The sequence below is a fragment of the Strix aluco genome, chromosome Z (assembly GCF_031877795.1).
Source record: "Strix aluco isolate bStrAlu1 chromosome Z, bStrAlu1.hap1, whole genome shotgun sequence".
Classification (NCBI taxonomy): Eukaryota; Metazoa; Chordata; class Aves; order Strigiformes; family Strigidae; genus Strix; species Strix aluco.
Window position 1 is genome coordinate 34635475 of NC_133971.1, and position 20654 is coordinate 34656128.

The following is a 20654-nucleotide window of genomic DNA, read 5'->3' on the forward strand; positions in this document are numbered from 1 at the left end:
GGTGATTCGTGACAGAACAAGAGGGAATGGCTTTAAACTCCAACAGGGGAGGTTCAGACTGCACATTAGGAAAAATTTTTCACAGAAAGAGTGGTGAGACAGTGGAATAGGCTGCCCAGGGAGGTGGTGGAGTCACCATCCCTGGATGTGTTTAAGGGTCATTTGGATATGATGTTGGGGGATATGGTGTAGGGGAGAAGTTTGTAGAGTAGGGCTGATGGTTGGACTTGATGATCCCAAGGGTCTTTTCCAACCTGAATGATTCTATGATTCTGTGAAAGCATTTGTTTAACAAAAAGCAAGTCTATACAGATTTCCTTTCTGCTAATGGACACTCTGGTAGCAACATAAATGTACTTTGTCTTTTTATAGTGCCCCTTACCACTTTTCATAAGGATGAATCTCACTAGTTTCCATACCCTTGCAACCTGAGTAACTTACTGCTACAACACACCTTACACAGACCTCACTGGGAGATGCCACACAGAAGCTTCAGGTGGTGTAACATGCAGCTACCCATTTACTTGAGGAATTAGCTTTAGAAAAAACATGTTGTTGCCAGTTCTTGTCTGACAACATCACTTCTGTACTACTTTCTGAGAGAAATCAGGGTGTTGACTTTGATCTATGAAGCTCTGAGTTTCATCCATTTGAGAAAGCATTTTTCTCTTGCTGTAATGCTGCTGAACTGAGAGCAACTGCAGAGCTTCAGCAACCCATGTTCAGACACAGATATCATAAGACTTTCTAGGTGAAGAGTCCTCCATCTGGAATCACGATTTTACTTGTGAGCTCACAAAATATAAATTATTTGTCAACAAGTTCTACTTCATAGAAAATACCCACCTTTCCTTGTACTTAACAACAGGTTAAGTTCATGTCATACAAGCATGGGAAAGGAAATCTTTTGGTAGATAAATGTTCATAAGATATCTTTGGGTTAAATTGTATTTCATGCACTCTGGAGACATAACCATGCATTTAATAAACTAAAAATGAGAAAACTAAATACAAAGTAATCATTTACAACTGCAATTAAATTTTGAAATGCCTTGTCAGTAGGTACAGTTAAGCTAGTACTCTTTCTCTGCCTCCCAATTACAATTAAAAACAGCACATTGCCACATTTAATCTTGAATAATTTCTTAATAATTACAAGGAAAGACTTTCCCAAGAAGCTGAAAACTACTAAATGTCAACAAATAAGGGTGCTAGCTATACCAAAGAAACCACATGCACATATATTGCTTGTATTGGCTTATTCTGCTAATATTCTCCCAGGAACCAACAGAAAACCTTTTGACCAGCCCAAACAGAGCCTCACAAGATTCCCTCCTCATTGCTAATTAGCAATGACTTGTATTGAAGAACGACAAAGCTTCTGCCTGGCATTCCTGAAGAGTGTACCTATCTTTCATTGAACAGAAAATTGAATACCCCAATCAATTATGAGAGGAAAATGAGTGGCCTCACCAGCTTCCAGAAGCAGCTCTTCTCAGGCAGTTCAGATATTTCTGTCTTCAGATAAAGATAAAGCCATTAAAAAGATAAAGTTGCAAACTAGCCCACATTGCAACAAGGTACTTTTTAACAGCCCCAGGAATTTTAGTCAATATGTGGACAGTGGTTCACTTGGACTGTAGTATGTTGCAGTATAAGACATTTATTATAAGAGGAAAAGGGTCCAATACTTAACTCCCCCAAACTGGACGCAGTTTTACCATGCCACTGAAAACTGCATATTTCATCAAAAATATCACAAAATTTGATTTAAATTTACCTGTTTACAGGTACCCTTCATAATCCAAACTCAAAGGGCTTGCAAGATTGTCTACTTCTGTTTACTTGGTTCAGTCAGAAAAATATTTCTCACTGATGCCAGGATGTTCTTCAGCAGGATTCACCTTAACTGTTTGCTTTACCATCGTTTCCTTCATCACACTTGCTGACCCTTCTTCTGTGATTCACACCTTAATCAGGAAATTTTTCCATTTAACTCAACAGGGCATTAAGTTTGGAGTTTCAGTCACACAAGTGGTGATGTGCTTGGTGATTTGTTCAGGCTTATTGGAAGTCTGATTTTGATATGGATATATTGATTCATACACTCTTAATTATTAATATATTTCAAGTGTGTACAGATTTGTGTGTGCGTGCATGTGTGTACATATACACAGAGGAGGTAAAATTTTCCAAGATTAAAAGTCTGACCCATCTGGAATCATTCAGAAAGGAAATATATGTTCAAACTATATGCTAGCTTTGAAAACCTCAATACACTGTAGATGGATAAACACTGTAGGTGGATTAGACACATACCAGTCGACTAGTTTTTGCTGAAACTTACAGTGAGTAACCGGTATAATTTTAACTGTGGAGAGACCAGCACCCCATCATAATACAGATACATATGCAAGCACACAAACTCATCCACTAACATGCATGCCTATCTAAGAAGCTGAAATAAGTATAATAAAAAGGGCTGAGCAGAATTAATTAGTGGAAAGTACAGCAGTTCTCATAACCTTGGAAACTTTTCAGACTACTAGTTGGAGGCAAGGCCAGCTCTATATCTAATAAAGTCCATTTCTGTTCAGTACATTTGTTTATTTATTCTTCAGATTGAACAGGGGATAAAAAGCAGATATGCATGAAACTGACAGCCATGGCTGTCTTTTGTTTAGGATCATCCATTGTTGAATCACTTTTCACTGCAGCCAAAGGGCCTGTTTGAACTTCCTGACTGTACATCACACATAATTTGGAGTATTTAACATTATGTCAAGAAAATTGCCCACTGCTTCCCACCGTGGAAACCTATGGGAACTCTATATCTTTAAACTAATTTTACTTAAAGTATTCTGTTGAATAGCATGACTGTCTCACTATAATCAGTGCAGCAGTAATGTAATTAATCTCAAAATTGCTGTGGGGAGTACAAGGCATCTCAGTTGCTTGTCGTAACAATCTAAATTAGCGTATTACTGAAAGATGTTGGGGAGGAACAGTTCATTTTAGGTAAATGCTGTCAGGGTATCCATCCTTTCTATTTCTAAAGCTGAAATTAAAACTATCATCATAGTTCTGCTTTTGAAATCCAAATTAGTATGTTTTGAGGTGGGAAAGTGTAATTAAATTTGATGTGGTATTCCTACTGATGCAGTTTTGCATTTTATAATAATTAAATTTGTTTGAATAAAAATTTGTGTTTTATTTAGAAAAGAAAAACTGGTTTGGCTCAAAGCATGCCATTGTATCAGAACAATTCCCTTTTGTCACTGAAACTTCACAGACAGCTGCTTCTTCTTTTCCTAAGAAAAAATTATTCTTGCTGTTTTACTTTATGTACAGCCATTACTTAACTGTTCTATTTGGAGATATTTTGACTGGGCATGCAACTGCTCTAATGTACAGCATATCTCAGAGGTGAACTTTAAAGAATTACATTGAAAAGAGATTCCACTAACAATAATGATTAATGATAATAAATTGCAGAGAATAGTTGACGGCTGGAAACTCATACTTGGTATTGTTTAACCCCGTCCCCTCTTCTCAGGAACTAAATCAAACATCAAATGAAATGAAAAACATTACCCTAATGTAAAGGTTATGAAAGGTGACGAAAGTAGTAAGTTAAGGCAAGTTTGGTCTGTTATTCCCTGTGGTGCCACAACACAAGAATAGAAAGTGTCTTCAGTTTGCTACTACTCAAAAAACCCCAGCAGAGTAAAATTTTATCTTTTAAGGTCTGAAGATTAATCTTTCAACTGCAGATAAGGGAAGAAAGTAAGGGCAAAGAGTTGAAAGCACTTGTTGGGCAAAGAGTTGAAAACGCTTCTCCTCCTCAATTAATATACTCCCCAATGTTAAAATCACAAAACACCACATTTGTTAACTGTCTGAAAGAAAGTCAGATACTTCATTTAGATGTTGCATTTTTTCAGCGACGATCCAAAACAGAACACTGAAAAATCCAGAGAGATTATCACCTAATCTGCTCTTTTAATATATAAGAAATCAAAATGTAAGTAAAACAAGCACTGAATAATTAAAGAAATGCCTAACAGTAAGGGCCTGATTTTAATTTGCATAATTTTTCCCTTAATAGTGCCTAATTAAGACATTGGTTTAAAAAAAGAAAATCCAACAAAACTCTAAGATTTTCCACACTGAATTAACATTAAGGACTTTTAATGAATGTCTTAATTCAACTTTGTTATTCATGGAAATTTTACACAAATTAAAATCAGGTCCTGCATGCAACATTCCTAGTTGAGTGTCAGCAAAAATGCTATATGCAACTAAAAGACTTTTAATCCATGTGCAGATAGCAATTTGTATTCTAAAGTCGACATGCTCCATTTTCATTTTTTAAGTTGCTTTAATACTGTAACCAACAAAAATCACATAGTTAGGATTTCTCCCTCCAAAGTAAATTTTGATTTTATGGACCCACTATTTTTTTTTTTTTTTAGAATATGTAGAAAGTCATGCAGCTGGACCAGAGCATTAGCCCATGGGGACAATAGCCACAATGACCTTATGATCAAGAGGAGCTGTATCTGTTATTCAACATAGAAAGTTTGTTTCAGTCTCATGTTCTACTGCTGTTGTGCCTGAAATGCATGCTGAAAGGCCTGTCATTATTGGTGAAAAACAAAACAAAACAAAGTCCAAAACAAAATGCTGTCACAGCAATCCCTTCATCCTTGATAAGATGGTCCTTCCAAAGGAATCTAATTCCTAGGAGCAGGAAAATCTGACCGTTGTCTCTTCAGTTTACATTCCCAAGGCTTTTCCAAAAAACATGCTAAAGCACAAACTACAGGACTTCACAGGAGCCTTTCAGACGAGGCATGAAAAATAAATAACAGCCTGAGCAGCAAAGATTACATTACACTGACACTGGAAATATTCCAAGTATTGACAGACCAAGTCTCAACTGCAGTTTATCCTATACTGCAGATCACACGCTAACGCTATGCGCTGATGCTGTCATGGAAAGCAGTTTTGCACACAGTCCTTCGCAGATTACTTCACTAATGAAAACCATGTTAATTTCCAATATCAGACACATGTGTGAATCAGTGTAGCAGCCAGGAACTGATCTGTTACTGCCTGTTCTCTACAAAAGGAAGAAAAAAAATTTTGTGGGTCTGTGCTGTGCTCACTAAAGTAATGTCTTTGCATCTGTGCAAAGAAACGTCAGGTGCCTACAAAACACAGCAAGCATTACCTTGCCAGAGTTTATTTTCATTGTCAGTCTATAAATATACCTATATGTCCATGAGTGTGCATGCAGGTACATGTACATATTGGCGCACTCCTTGCTCCATTCCACAGCAGGAGCTTCGTCTTGGCAGTCCTGCACAGCCACAGAGGTGCCCAGCCTGCAGGAGGGGTGCAGCACTAGGACCTCCCCTCTTATTGCTGCTGGGTCATTCAGTACAAGTATTTTTCTTATGCTTGACAGAGGAACAGGGAGTGGATATGACTAACCTGTGCCCTTCATTCAACCATGCTGAACAGGAAAAGTTGCTGGATCACTTATATGCCAGGTCCCAGTTTGCTCTGAGACCAGAACTAGTGAGATAACAGTCTAGACACCCTAGAAGATACATATTCCTCACAGGATTTCTTTTGGAGGGTTCGCATTGTTTTACAGTACCTGGCTAGTCTGCGGGCTGGACGGGTCATAAGAAGGTACATAATTCTTCAGAGTATCCTGAGGATTCAGGTGAGGAGGATATCTGATTGTTGGATGAGAGAAGTAGCTAGATGGGGCAGGAGGAAGAATAGCTTGTGCTGGAAATGGCAATGGTGAAGGTGGAGGTGGAGTTCTAGTTGAGATGACTGGAGAAGATAAAATAAAATTAAAATTACTTCGCATCTTGTTTCTTCTAAAATTCTTCACCTCTGTGTTATAGCAAGAAAAATAAAAAGTCAGTTATAAATCAGTACACTGCACTCCTGCTTCATGGCATCTTTACAGAAAAATTTACACGTCCTCCCCTTACATCATCCCAGGCAATGGAAAGTGCTGCTGTTTCAAATTCATAAATATTGTATCTTGTTTTGGTTTTGTGGGTTATGCCATCATATTTTTTCCTTATTTTCTTTAAACAGTGATCTTTCCCCAGCATAAAAGACATTTCAGTTATACAGTTTTCCCATCTGGAGCACAATTAAACAAACCAAATATTTTACTCAATAAATAAAACCTACACTTTTATCCACAGGACTCCAACAGAGGAGAGCAAAGTCACCAAGTCCTAAGAAACAGCGATTTCTCACTGCATTGCACTCTACCTGCCTCATGTGGTGATGGGATAATAACTACTCATCAATAATGCCATGAATATTAGCTGACCTTTGTGAAAATGCTAATGAACATTCAACTTCAGGGCCTGGGAAACCAATCCATCCAATAAAAATATTTCTGACAAACAAAAAAACATCTACCCTATACATATTTTTCTTTGCATTCTCTTTCTTCCCAGGCCCTACAAATACACACTATCTATAGACTATAGGTAACATCTAAACAACCAGCAATGTTTTCACAGTGAAGGGAATGTACAGCATGTCCTGCTGCTGCCCAGTCGTCCGGCTGGAAGTGGAGAAGGTTCTTCTATCACACTGCACAACAGCCTGCTTTCCACCGTTACTACACATCTAGGGGGCATCTACTTGGCAACATAATAAAAAGGAGGTACCTGGTTCAGTGGAAATAAGGAAAAGACAACAGTGTTTTCATTTTCATTAGTGGGAGGGTACAAAACCAGGTCTGTATACGCAAGGTGTTTTATAAACTGCTTATGGTTCTATACTGTGTCAGCACAAGAACACCAACACTGCTCTTCTGGACCACCTCTCATATCTTTGTTTTTTTTCACCTTAATCTTTAAACAACTTGCTATTTTTGAGCTAGGACCAATTCATAGTTTGCCAAAGAAAAAACAACAGTAGGAATGTTATAAAATTGCTGTATTTGGTAATTAAAACCTTGCAAATCTCAAAACCATTGCTCACTGACATAATAGAACAGGCCACACAGAAATTGTGTTTGCTAGCAAGTTTCCTATGAAGTTCATCTACAAATTAGGTTGTGACTGTCACTCAAATACATATATCTAAAAATTTTACCCTACAGAAAATATAAAGATCTACACATAAGTTTAGGGCTAAAAATAATTGTGGAAGCTTTTGTGACAGGCTCATTTTAATCACAGTCCCACCAGTTCAGTTTAATCCTAAAACAGTTACGGCTCTGACATGTGGGAGCTGTGCAAAAAACCACAAGTGAGCAGAAATCTATCCCTTCCATTTCACCCATCATCTCTAACGTGCTTGAATATTTGCTGATAGTGGAAACCTTACAGAGACCAGAATGAGTCCAGGCTCACTTTTGTAATACAAAATAAGTGGATGTTAAGGGGAAAATAGTCCTTACACATTAATTGAAAGAGAGGAACTTGAAATCATGGAGAAATCACCAAACAGAAGCTTCTTAAAGCATAACTGCATGTTAAAGAAAAGAAGAGTCCTCAAATCTGTTTTACTCCTCTAGTTGCCCAGCTCTGTTCAAGAAATTAATCCCTTTATATGCAGTTTATAAGAAGACATGATAAGTTGCTGAGGGGAGACTTCCAAGGACCACCTTCATCTGAAGAATCAGGGTCACTCTCACCTCTAACATTAAGCAGACCACGATGCTGGAATTTTCCTGTCATTCCTGATAAACCCCCAAGATAACATGCATTCTGTCATATTTCAAGTCTCTCCTTCAAACTTTAAGTGAAGTTTTACTATGGATTTACTATGGATTCCAGAAAACAGATGTTGAAAAATATTTATCAGGACTCTACTTCTTTTAGATAGAGCATTCAAAAGAAGCACTGGTACTTATTTCATTGTGTCACATAGGGAACGTGGTTGTGACTTCTCTTGTGTATTAAATTCTGCCAGTGCTGGCATAGTCATAGCAAGAGAAATAAAAAAGGATTGGAAGGAGGAAAGACAGGGAGGATTTTTCCTGTCAGTTTCTTCATGCAGCTTACAACTTATTTTATTCACTGGTTAATCCTTTCCAGTGACTTGTAGCATTCAGACTACCTGAACTGAGTTTAATGAGCATTCCTGCAAGGATACCCCAACCTCTTCCATTTCTACTCTCATCGGTAATATAAATGGGATTAGGTCTCTAAGTCTGCAAAGATGCATCACAATCTGACTGTAGGGAAGAAGAACAGATCAAATTAATAGGGAGGTATTTCTTCCTCCTCCATAAACCTCACCACTGTGTGCAACTCCTGGGATTCCTGGGTGGTGATGCTGGGGAAAAGTGCTCAATCTTGGTGAAGAATCCTGGGGAGAAGTAGGACTAAACAAAGGCTTTTCAGGTTTCTTCATTGTAGGAGAAGCCATATCTGCAATAGAATAACAATGGAACAGTGACATTAGCTTAGAAGCCTGTCCCAAGACACATCATTTTGTCAACTAAAGATATTTATTTCTACTGTTTTTGCATAAATATTGTTCGGTGACCCAACTCCCTTATGATCAATAAACTAATTTTAAACTATTGCTTTCAAACCTGAGAATGAATAATAATCCCCTAACTGGCGCAAAACAGAAACTACATTCCTTTCATACCAGACAAGCCAAACAGTGAAGAAACGCATGTCTTCAGAACCTCCCTAGACACTTATGAACTCCCAAGAACATCACCAAATCATCTGCTCCTTCAACAGCCACGTAATCTTTACTGCATTTTTTAATGGAACACCTACACTCAGGTGTGTAGGGTAACTGCCTTACACATGCCAGTTTATGGTATTTATTATTTTGTTATTTCAAAACCTATCCCTTACCCTTCCCAAAACCATAGTGAAACCTCCCTGAGAGTAAAGGATACTTTAACTTCTCTATCTCATATTTTCCATGTCTCAAATAGGGCCTTCCTTCCAGTTTCCCTGTCAACAAAAACATCTCTTTAGAGCTCACTGCATGAAGATAGCACACTAGTAGGAGCAAATGTGTGATTTCTGCCATGCAGTGTTACTGATATTTCATAAAGCAAAAATACTGAATTCCTTCTGAAAATCTAAATTATTTAAACAACATTTGTTGGACTTTACACCAAATTATTTCAACATTATAATATTTTTATAGGACAGACATCAATATCATAAGTCGGTTCCATTTCAAATCAATGGGACTGACTCCTGTTTAAAGGAAACGTCATTTCTTAAGTACTTTACTGGACTGGGGCCATGTTGCAGATTACTTTCCTACATGAACCATGTTAGCCCTTAAAGTGATTTTGTTACTTTTAATGTTGGCACACTGTATTGTGTTGTTCTAGGGGACATACAATCAACTTGGAAGTCAAAGACAGACCTGCAAAATTTGAACACCTTACTGAGATAAAATTGGACCAGGACTTTCTGAACCGGCTGGAGTTTAAGAGTGGGTTTTCACCCTGAAAGCCATACTCAGAGCAGAACCCATAAAACTGAGAGACCACTTCTCCACTCTGCCTCATCCTGCTGTCAAGCCCTGCATAGGCACTGGCACCAGACCCAGAGTAGACTCTGCCAGTGCTCCTCTACCATCCTCCTGCAACTCCCCTGTTCCCATTTGGTCCTGTCTATTAAGTCTGCTGATTTCCCAGATAACCTGCAAGGTTCACCTCTTCAAGAAGGCTGCTGAGAAAGGATTTTATTCAAAGAAACATTCAGCAAGAGTGAGGAATTGCTTTACAATAGAGCAATTCAGCACTCATTCAGTTTTAACAGATATGACAAAGGTTACTGCATGCTTTTTATTATACTGATCTGTTGCAATTTTATGTTTTTGTCGAACCACTGAGTGTTGACAGAGGCACCACTAGGTGTTTTATAAAACTTCAGTAAATAAATGGTTGTTGAGGAAGAAAACAGAGGAATATTTTGTTTCTCTGAATCTACCAGCAGTTAGCAAAGACAAAGTTGAAAAATGGTTACAGTTTTGTTGAATACATCCTGCTAAGCTAAGAAATAATTCTTAAAATTGCGAGACTGAATTTTTTTAAATTGAGTTTTGCATAGGCAAACCATGATAAGAAAGTACATTAATTCTGGAATGATTTTCAAATATTTCATTATGTTTTATTTTCTGTCTAAATGACAGCCCTAGCTTCTTCATATAAGGCCTTAGTTTCATCAGAACATGAAAATTCTCACACCTCCACAACAGATGTAGGGTTTTTTTTAAGTCCAGGACAAAATTAACCAGCTCTTATTTTTATACTGTGGTTCTGGGCATGCACAATCTCTGTTTCTGCAGAAACGCTGCAATGTTACAGTCTGAGAAAAAAGGGAAGTGTCCCTAATAGCTTGTACACACGGCCTCCCACTACAACACTGTGGCCATCAGTAGTTGTCACAGAACTTATCAGTGTCCAAATATCTTGTTGACTCTGCCACATACAGGCTATAACAAAAGAGAGAATGTACAAACAGTTTGATTTTATTTCACATTAGAAGTACTGCACTTAAGTCTCACTAACGGGAAAACAAACCATGTGCTGGAAGTGGAAAATCTTTTCCTCATGTAAAGCTCATATTCAACAAAAGAGCTCATGAAAGAGCTGCCTAGCTCCTGAAGGTCTGCATGCTCTGATTTCTGGAATGCAACAGAGATTTAATTTGGTTGGTGACTGTTGCTTCAATAAACAACCAAAAGTTGTTGTGTTTTTCAAAACCAAAATATTTTAGTTGCCCTAAAGAAGTATACTATATGAAGTGCAATGTAATCAGAATGCCCATTAACCCCCCAGTGGCATCACTAATTTGAAAATAATCTACTGAAAAGGGGATTGGTGACTATGATAACCTTAGCATTTGCTTTAAAAATGTATAATTTATTCCTGCTCCTACTTTACGGAAGTAAGAATTGTACGTAGCATGTAGAAAACAGACAGCATAAATTACAAAGCAACCGCAATGAACTTCTCATACAGAAGACTGTTTCCCCATCAAGGTGAATGCAACTCGTAGTCAGGAATAGAAAATTCAGCACTGCCATGTAAATGTTCGTTACCCACCAAAAAAAGCATAGGCAACTGCAAAGAATAATGGCTGAGGTGCAGGCAGCACCTTCTTTGTTAAAACAATGCACTTCACATTGAGAAGTACTTCAGATAGCCCCTTCCCCTCCCCCCGCCCCCCCGCAGCACCCACGGCTCTCCCCATGTGTGCCTGGCCATCCTAACAGAGCATTCATATTCCTGCCACCCCTAGATAACAGATGCAGGTGACAGGGTAGACAGAACAATAACTGTTTGTATAGGTCAGGAAGAAACACTGCAGCCATTTCGTCCTTGACCAAGAGAGGAGGCTTAGAGGTTTAGTAGGAAAACACATAAGTTATATAGAGAAAGAAGAATTTACCAGTTACCAAAAAAAAAAAAGTGGAAAAAAATAAAAATGAAATGCAGTTTTTCACTATCTTTGATTTTGCTTGTAAGAAGCAGTGCCTTTAAAATAAAGCAGAATGAGTTAAAGTGACTGAGACATCGTATGATTTTACTAGTAACTTCTACATAATAGAAAACACACATTTTTCTCATTTTAAAACATGTCTTATTTTTTCCACATCAGGAGATACAGTCTAGTAGTTACATAGTGCTTAGTTATATACTGATAATTACATAATGAAGGACAGAGGTCACAAAAATAGGCCACTTGCTCTTATGTCTGTGTAAAGTTTCAGCAATGAGATTCCAGTCCTTGTTACTTTGAGAATGAATATAAAACAGTTTCAAAAGTGATTTATTTTTAGACTTTTGGAAAAAAATGCTTAGTATAGATGAAAAGCAGAAAGATGCCAAAAACACTTGGACAAAGTTATCAAAAGGTCAACGTTAATCAGACAATGTGGCCTCTCCCATCGAGACTTTTCTTTAAATGTGAAAAAAGGGCCTTTTTTTTTTATAAAAATTCTCCATGTTGTTCCAAATCATTCTCACCTGTATTCTCATGTTACTGTGGAGATATAGTATGCATGCACCCACACGGGTGGCATGTTATCCATTTAGAGGCATCACATCAAAGAAAAACAGGCTTATGCAAATAAAAAGTTAGATCATCTCATCTCCAATAAGGTAGATCTGTCTACATAGGAAGAGAAGAGCTGCTGTGAAGCATAGCGTATGTAGCCTGTTCAGCAGCAGCTTGCACAAATGGTGCTCCAGATGTATAGCTGTTCAAGACAGCCCAAGGCAACAATTTTGATCAATTCTAATGTGATAAAATGCTGCAGGGAAAGTGTGCAGAAACATGTTTACGTCAGCCTTTAATTAAACTGTTGTTCATTTCCAAAGAACCTTAGGAAACACTAATGAGATATAAGTTTTGGCAATGTCCTCATAGAATCACAGAATCATCAAGGTTGGAAAAGACCTTGAAGATCATCTAGTCCAAACATTAACCTAACACTGATCGTTCTCAACTACACCATATCCCTCAGCGCTATGTCAGCCCAACTCTCAAACACCTCCAGGGATGGGGACTCCACCACTGCCCTGGGCAGCCCATTCCAACACCTAACAACCCCTTCTGTAAAGAAATGCTTCCTAATATCCAGTCTAAACCTTCCTTGGTGCAACTTGAGGCCATTCCCTCTTGTCTTATCGCTTGTTACTTGGTTAAAGAGACTCATCCCCAGCTCTCTGCAACCTCCTTTCAGGTAGTTGTAGAGGGCGATGAGGTCTCCCCTCAGCCTCCTCTTCTCCAGACTAAACAACCCCAGTTCCCTCAGCCGCTCCTCAAACCACATGTGCTCCAGACCCTTCACCAGCTTCGTTGCCCTTCTCTGGACACACTCGAGTAATTCAATGTCCTTTTTGTAGTGAAGGGCCCAAAACTGAACACAGGAATCGAGGTGCAACCTCACCAGTGCCGAGTACAGGGGTAAGATCACTTCCCTGTCCCTGCTGGCCATGCTATTGCTGACACAAGCCAGGATGCCATTGGCCTTCTTGGCCACCTGGGCACACTGCTGGCTCATGTTCAGCCGGCTGTCAATCAACACCCCCAGGTCCCTCTCTGACTGGCAGCTCTCCAGCCACTCCTCCCCAAGCCTGTAGTGCTGCTGGGGGTTGTTGTGGCCCAAGTGCAGCACCCGGCATTTGGCCTTATTGAAACTCACCCAGTTGGCCTTAGCCCATCGCTCCAGATCTCTCTGTCCAGGTCTCTCTGCAGAGCCTCCCTACCCTCGAGCAGATCAACACTCCCACCCAACTTGGTGGTCATCAAAGCAAAGACCCTCTCTACCTCAGCCTGAAGCAGCTTGTCATCCAGGCAGTTTCCTGGACAAATGTCACCTTAGCACACCATTTGGCAAGCCACCTGTTAGGAGAACTTGACTGGAATCGAGCAGTGATCCAGGGCAAGTTCAAACATCCACCTGTCTGTTTCTGGACACCTGATCTGCTTTTTTGCTCACCACCACAACATGACAGCTTTTCTTTCTTGCTCATGAGACATGCTCATGACCAGTGTAGAAGAAATCGTAAACAAATATTAAATCTCTTTTAATAGAGTTCATTCTTTAACTCTTCTTATTAATATCTTTTCTACTGTCTAGTTTCACAAGTCTTTCTTTACAAGGTACACTCCTGTAGACAACAATCTGTAAAGGTTCATTTACAACTCAGTACAGCATCACCATCAGAGAAAGCAAGATTAAACGTTCAGTTTACTGTGTAGTCATAGTGAAACCAGGAAAGCTACAGAGTCCATAGCACCACTAGCAAGCTATAAGAGGCATCCTTTCATGCTGCAGTTTTAAATGAACTGCTCTTTTCCCAGAGGCAGTACCTGGGATAATTTCTGGTGGCAGGATACACTACATACATCACATCCTCACTCCCCACTGCCTCCACAACTGGTAGGTACACTTGTGTGAAGCACCTGTGAAAACTTAAGTAAAATTTTAAATTCATATCAGATAGCTGTATGATGATGATGAATCATCACAAATCCCACTGTGCTCAGAAGAATCAATTTTGTTTCACACCTGTGCATGTGAAGATCTAGCAGAACTACCCTGCACAGGTAGAGCCAGCATCACCAATTTTCAGTTGTGCTCAGTCTGATTTCCTTTAACACTGTAAGCATTCTGTATTTCTCAGCTGTAGGTCTTAATAAAGCACCTAACACTGAATATTGACAGCTGAGTGACTCTAAAGCACAAACCACCTCTCATTTTTAAGAAAAAGGCTTTGTTATATCTGTCCTAAAGATTTGGCACTGAGGCTGGATGGAAACCAAGAATCCTGAAAATCAAAACATTTTAATTCATTTATCTTCTTCACAATAAAAGGGATGGTGACATATTTTTGTGAATAAATAGGAGAGAAACACAGATGTGTCTGAACAGCTAGGTGTCTGAGATACTTGGTGCCTAGAACAGAGAAAGACTTGTTAGAATTCCTGTTCAGTATCAGGCACAGATCAGGTTTTGCAACTATCTCTCCCATTATACAAATCTGTACCCTAATCATTGGCTTGTTGGTGTCTCATTCCCCCTCACTGTAAGTTTTGTATTGGACCAGAGAAAAACCCTCCTAAAAATTTATTTATTTCCATTAAAAAATCAGTTCTGATAAACAATGTATTCCTGAGTGGAAAATCAACAAAACAAACCAAACAAACAAAAAAAAAATCATTATCAGTTCTGTTCCATGACTTTCTGAGACACATATAGCAATGCTCAGTGTGAAGGCCTTTATACTCACTTTTGAGAGAATCAGTGAGGTCTTACATGAATATATATATGCATGTTGCTTAGCAGCTGACAGTGTTCTGAACTTGAGGAGCAGCCAGTGTTAAGGTTTGAAGAGAGCTGTTCTCTTCATGTTTAAAAACCTGATCTCAGTTTTATTTTTGCTTCTACATCAACTGTAAAAAAGCATTTTACATATGAAAATTTTATACTAGAGTAGAATATTTCTGTGTACAAAGATGTGATACCCTTCCATCTTCAAATCAGTCTACTTAGTGCCAATGTTATTTTCACAGGCACACCTCCAATATTGCACAATCCAGTCCTTCAGACTGTGACACTGGTTTTCCTATCAGGAACCATGCCCAAGGCTAATCAAACACTGTTGTGCTGTTTTGCCCTTTCACAACAAAGAAACAATTTCAATGTATTATCTTTTGTGATTTGTAGTGAAAAACCTGAGAAGAGGAACTAAACTAGAATTTTTTCCAATGCCATTTTCAGTACTGCAAGCTGGTGAGCAGAACACTACAAAAATATTGCAATTCAGAAAAGCTACAGCAAAACAATAGTAGATTTCTTACAAAAGCAACTGATTTCCTTGTTCATTCTCTATTAATCTTTTCTAACAAGTTACACTTTTTTATTTTCCATTGCTTAATATGCATTAATATACATAGGAGAAGAAAACGATGCAAAACTTTCAGACAACTGAAACATGAGAACCCCTTTAGATGGAGTAAACATATCATTCTTCTCATCCTTACCCACATGCAAACTTGCAGAATACTGTACTTCATTGCCAACAGTTACATTCTGTGAGATGCGTTAACATTGATGATTTTCTTTTCCTCAACAGAAAGAGATCTGGACATAAAATAGAAGGGTTGTATGTACCTGTCCTTATATATCCCAGCATAGTGTGGGGGAGTGGGGGGTGGGTGGAAAACCAAGACAAGTCTCTACAAACAAGTTGTAGAATGCTTTTTGTTGGTGAATGTGACTAACTGTATAAAGTTGGACTTCATTGCATTACTGATTATCCTACTTTTTATGGACAGAAAGCAAACAACTCAGTACAGCTCCTGTTAAAATTATATACACTAGCTTTTGTACAGTATAATTCTAATGCATGGTTATTTCAGTTAGCATAATTGGGAAAGCTGCATAAACTTTTCCTAAAATTAACTTCTTTCTTTTTTTTAATTTTTCAGCTTTAGCAAAAGGCAGTTTCTAAAAGAGGAAGAGAAAAGATATGATGGTCAGATTAGAGCATTAACATTGAATATGTACACATCAAAAACATCCACATCCCAAAGTAATTTCAAAAAATGTTTAACAGTAGGACAGGACATACAGACCTAACCCTGTAACAGTTGTTTGACAGTATATGACACATAAGTAATTAATAGTTGGACTGGATGATCTTCAAGGTCTTTTTCAACCTTGATGATTCTGTGATTTTGCGAATTGCCATACTGAAGAGATTATTCCTATTTAAATCTACATGTATACCGAATAAGATTAGGTTGAAACTATGGCACGCTATCCTGCAAGAACAGTGGGCAACCATTCTCATCTTTCAAACTCACCTTGCCACTCCTCATCAGAGAGTAACAGCAAACCTCCCAGTTTATCATCAGTATTACTATGTTAACATACCTGCACTGTTTCTTGTGAAGGGAAGAACACCCTTCTTTTTCCATGCATTGATCTGCTGTCATAAAGCTGGCCAGCCTTCCTCACCCTACATGCCTCATACCAGAAGCATTGTCTAGCTGAGAGAACCCCAAGACACAGGTGCCACCATGGAGACCATGGGGAGTTGAGGTGTTGCTGTTGGAGGGAGGCGAGAATGTCTCCACCAGCTTCTCAGTGACCCATGGGGGCCAGCAGCAGGGTGCCAGACTTCACCTCTGCATCCTCTCCTGCCTCACTTCTTACCACAACTTCAGACTCAGTTTACCCAACCACCTCTGTACCAGCACAGACCATCAGATGTTGTATGGGAAGTTACTTAGGAGTAACTCAGAGCTCAGTGGGGTGGCTACCTGTTAAACATGGAGCAGGCACTGTAAGTAATGAGGCTGACTTTGGAAATAAAAAGCATGAGACGAAAAATACAATGTTGCTGCCACAAAGAACTTACTATAACGAATACATATACCGTCATTAACAACCCACATGGTGCTCCAAGTACTCTGCACTGCCATAAATAACCCTTAAGAAGTTACAGTGTACATTAGGTACTCAACTACTTTTTTATTTAACTTTACACTTCAGAAATTAAGCCATTTCATCATCTATGTATCATCGTTAAGAGATGTGATTCCAGTAGATAACTATGATAGAAGAGCATTATGGGAGACTGTGAAAAAATCTAATTTAAAAGCCAAATAAATCATAAAGACTTTAGAGTACATTTTAGTCATTTATTAAATTATCCTACAGAAAGTCATCCAAACTCCAAGGAAAAATGCGCAGTTATAACATCTAATTAATGCTGAGAATCCAAGGAACTTGGCTAGAAAATTAAATCAATGTTGTAACCTTACTGCAAAAGTCAGAAAATTACTCCCAATTTCTAATGCAATAAGATTAAAGAGGCATTTGAGATAAAACAATGTAAGGGAAGTTGTTGATTTAGAAGCATTTAGGTTATGGTATCTCTTTTTTATTACTATTATAGTCTATACTAGAAACAATTTAGGATGGTTTAATAGTTGTCCTATATTAATTTAATTGCAGATCCATCTGGTGATTGGTTTTGAAGTAATATAAAATCATTAACTCTCACTGAAATATACTACTTTGATCAGGTTTTATACAGTTTGTATAACAACAGTAAAAAAGATAAATTAAGAACTTTTCCAAATGTATCTATGTATATAGCACAGAAATAAAGAATCTATCAATGAAGACAAAAAGGAGAGGTGCCTAAAAAAAGGTACAATATGTGAGCTAAATTCATTTTTTCCATCTCATGCATGTACCACAACTGGAAAAAAAAAGTCAGTGCAGACACCTATGATTTATGAGGTATTAAATACCTATTCTTTTGGTAACTGAAGATATTCTGCACCACATAGGTTAGATCATACAGAAAAATACTTAACCTACAATTTCTAACAGGAGCTGATCAGTTTTAAAAATGCTAATAAGATCTCTTATTCACTAACATTGGAATAGGACAATTACATGTAATAGCTCCTCGGCCAAATCTTGCATTAAGACATGCATTTCAATCAAAGGATGTCTAGGGTCATCATCAAGGTAAGAGGATGTTGCCATAGTATGAAGTTCATCACAGAGTAAGTGCTGTGCATACAACAAAAATATCTTTTGCGCATTTACATCTTCCACTGACGTATATGGGAGATGCTTATGCTAGCCCTGAGTGTATTCAATTCACTAATCACACATGGAAAATATTAAGTAATAGGCCTTGCCACAATATAATAGTCAAAATAAAAGACAGAGAACCTAGAATGAGATTTTTTACAGTGACTTTATTGAGCAAATAACAGCCATTTCCAGGAAAGCAAAATAGCAAACCTTTTTGTACTCTTCCTACTGTATCTCCTACTATATTTGTCTTTCTGTCTGTATTTCAAAACATTTCATTACTTTTCATTTATTCAGAAACTGAAGTGTACATGGGCTGAAGGAAAAGTCAGGTTCCTGCTCTGCCCAGAGTAGAAACTTCCTCATCTGCTACTCTGAATATTTGAAGATACTTATAAACAAGTTGTAAATTGGTCTAAAGCCATTTTAAACACTGAAAACCAGATATAATCTCTGTTGCTTTATATTTGGAGAGAGTGTAAACTCATCATCATTCTCACTCAGTAATGAAGGATGCAAATTTTCTGGATGTACAAGCAACTTCACCCATTTTAAGATAATATTTTTGCTGTCCTGTTCATGGATTTGTTTCTCTTTCTCCTCCTTTTTAATTAAATAAGAATTTGAAAGATCCTTCACCTTTTTTTCTATACCTAGTGCCTTTCAAGCTCTAAGGATAAGAAAGCACTTTTCATCTTTATGAAAGTAATGTCTAACTTATCTTACATACCAGCAATTTTTCTTTTATAATTGCCACTATGGAAACCAGAAGTAAACCCATTCTCTATTGATTTTAAAATTGTTTTAACTGTTATGGAAGAAATACTGATTTTAAATAAGTAGACATAACGCCCATTCATTGAACAATACCAACGTGTTGTTCTGCAACCAGGAAGAAAGAGGAGAACCCAACTCATGGCCTCCCAGGTGATCCTTCCTTGCTAATGTTGATTTTTATCATGATGTCACTTTCAGCATCATAGCAGCCAACAAGCTAAGAGAAGCCATGGCTAAGAATTTTCTCTGGAAATACACTTTGAAAAGTTACTCTTGGTGAAAAGTACCTCTCAGTTTATGAATGTGGAGTTATGAAAACATATCAAGTGGCAGCATTTGACTACTGTGCAGATATTACGCTAGTTAAAACCACAGAAAATTCAGATAGACCATAAAGTGTGCATGGGTGTATAGATATATATGAAAGGTATGTGTATGTGTGTGTATACATTGCTTAAAGAATATTTTGAAATATTAAAAAATACAAAGGCAGATGTAACAGAAGTTACTAACAAGACATAAATTGCTTAAAAACATGCTTTGACATACAAGGATTTTCAGAACTCAGACTGAGTCAAAACCACAGAAATGCCTTTAACAGATATTCATCAAGGAAAACCTTTGCAAGATGAATTCATCTGCTGCATGGAGGCTATGAGCTTCTAAAGCATTAACCTTCAGAAGGAGCACCAGGAGCTGGAAAAAATCCTGAACTCTGTCCAACACAGGCCACCAAAAAGCCAAGGTGATCTGTTACAGTTCTCAACTCCTGGACCACATTAACTACTTCCTCTTTTAGTTCCCTCACTTCAGAAATGAGAACGTCCATCTTTGATGGTCCATGAGAAGACGGCCCAAGAAGGAAAGAGCCATTGGGAAGGACCTCAATGGGGAAGGAGTGTCCAGTGGGTGGGGAGAAAGCAAAAGGGGACAAGGGTCCAGAAGAGGGGTATCCAACAAAAGGGGTCGGGACCTGAGAAGTGGAGGGTCCAACAGCTGCTGGCCAATCAACGGGTGAAGGCGGTCCAGCTGTTTCAGTTTTAATGGTATGCTGGCATCTTGACTCTTGACTGTTGGTAGAGGTGGGTGAGGTGTAAGAGAGTGAACATGATGAAGAAACTGTAAAATTAAAATTCACTTCATTGTATATTGACATTCAACATTTCCAGACACCTGACTACTACAGAAATCCACATGAATCTCTCCACTTTTATTACGACCAGTGTGCACTGGTGATAACCCCTGTTTTATTTATGTACAACATAGACAGTGTTGTAACACTATAACAATTAAATAGATCTCAAGGACCAGTACTGAAATTGTCTGCAATTATGTTAATGCACTTTGTCAAGCTAGCTTTTAAAAGGGAAGCCATAGGTGCACACACTGTGCTCTGTTCTTCTGATATTCCCGTTCCTTTATGAGTTAAGGAAAAAGTATCTATTTTACTTACCAGTTAATAAATCAAGGTGTTCACCAACAGCCCTTAGCCTATTAGATCCAAAGTACTTTTTATCCACTGCACTAGTCACTAGTTTTGTTGTATTTTTAATAACTTCCTCTTCCAAATGGGGAGGGTGATTTTTTTTTATTGTACAAAAGTTTTTTGTACTGTACAAAAATCCTCCTAAGGATTTCTAAAACATTCAACAAATTTACTCATGCAGCAACTTCCATCTGTTTCACAAAATATTACTACACTACTGCAGGAACTCAAAATTTTGTTTAATATAGAAACGTAAAGAATTCAGTAACAGCAA

At 38.1% G+C, this 20654-nt stretch overlaps 1 protein-coding gene across 5 annotated transcripts in view; it reads right to left on the minus strand.

The window, feature by feature from the left end:
- Window positions 1–20654, minus strand: part of NFIB (nuclear factor I B) — a 279776-nt gene that overhangs the window by 36277 nt on the left and 222845 nt on the right. For all 5 annotated transcript variants that reach the window (XM_074812233.1, XM_074812230.1, XM_074812229.1 and 2 more), the window contains exons 7-8: window positions 8298–8429; window positions 5669–5853 (exon numbers count right to left, since the gene is read on the minus strand). In XM_074812233.1, coding sequence (XP_074668334.1) covers window positions 5669–5853; window positions 8298–8429 — 317 coding nt within the window. The remainder of the gene's footprint in view (window positions 1–5668; window positions 5854–8297; window positions 8430–20654) is intronic.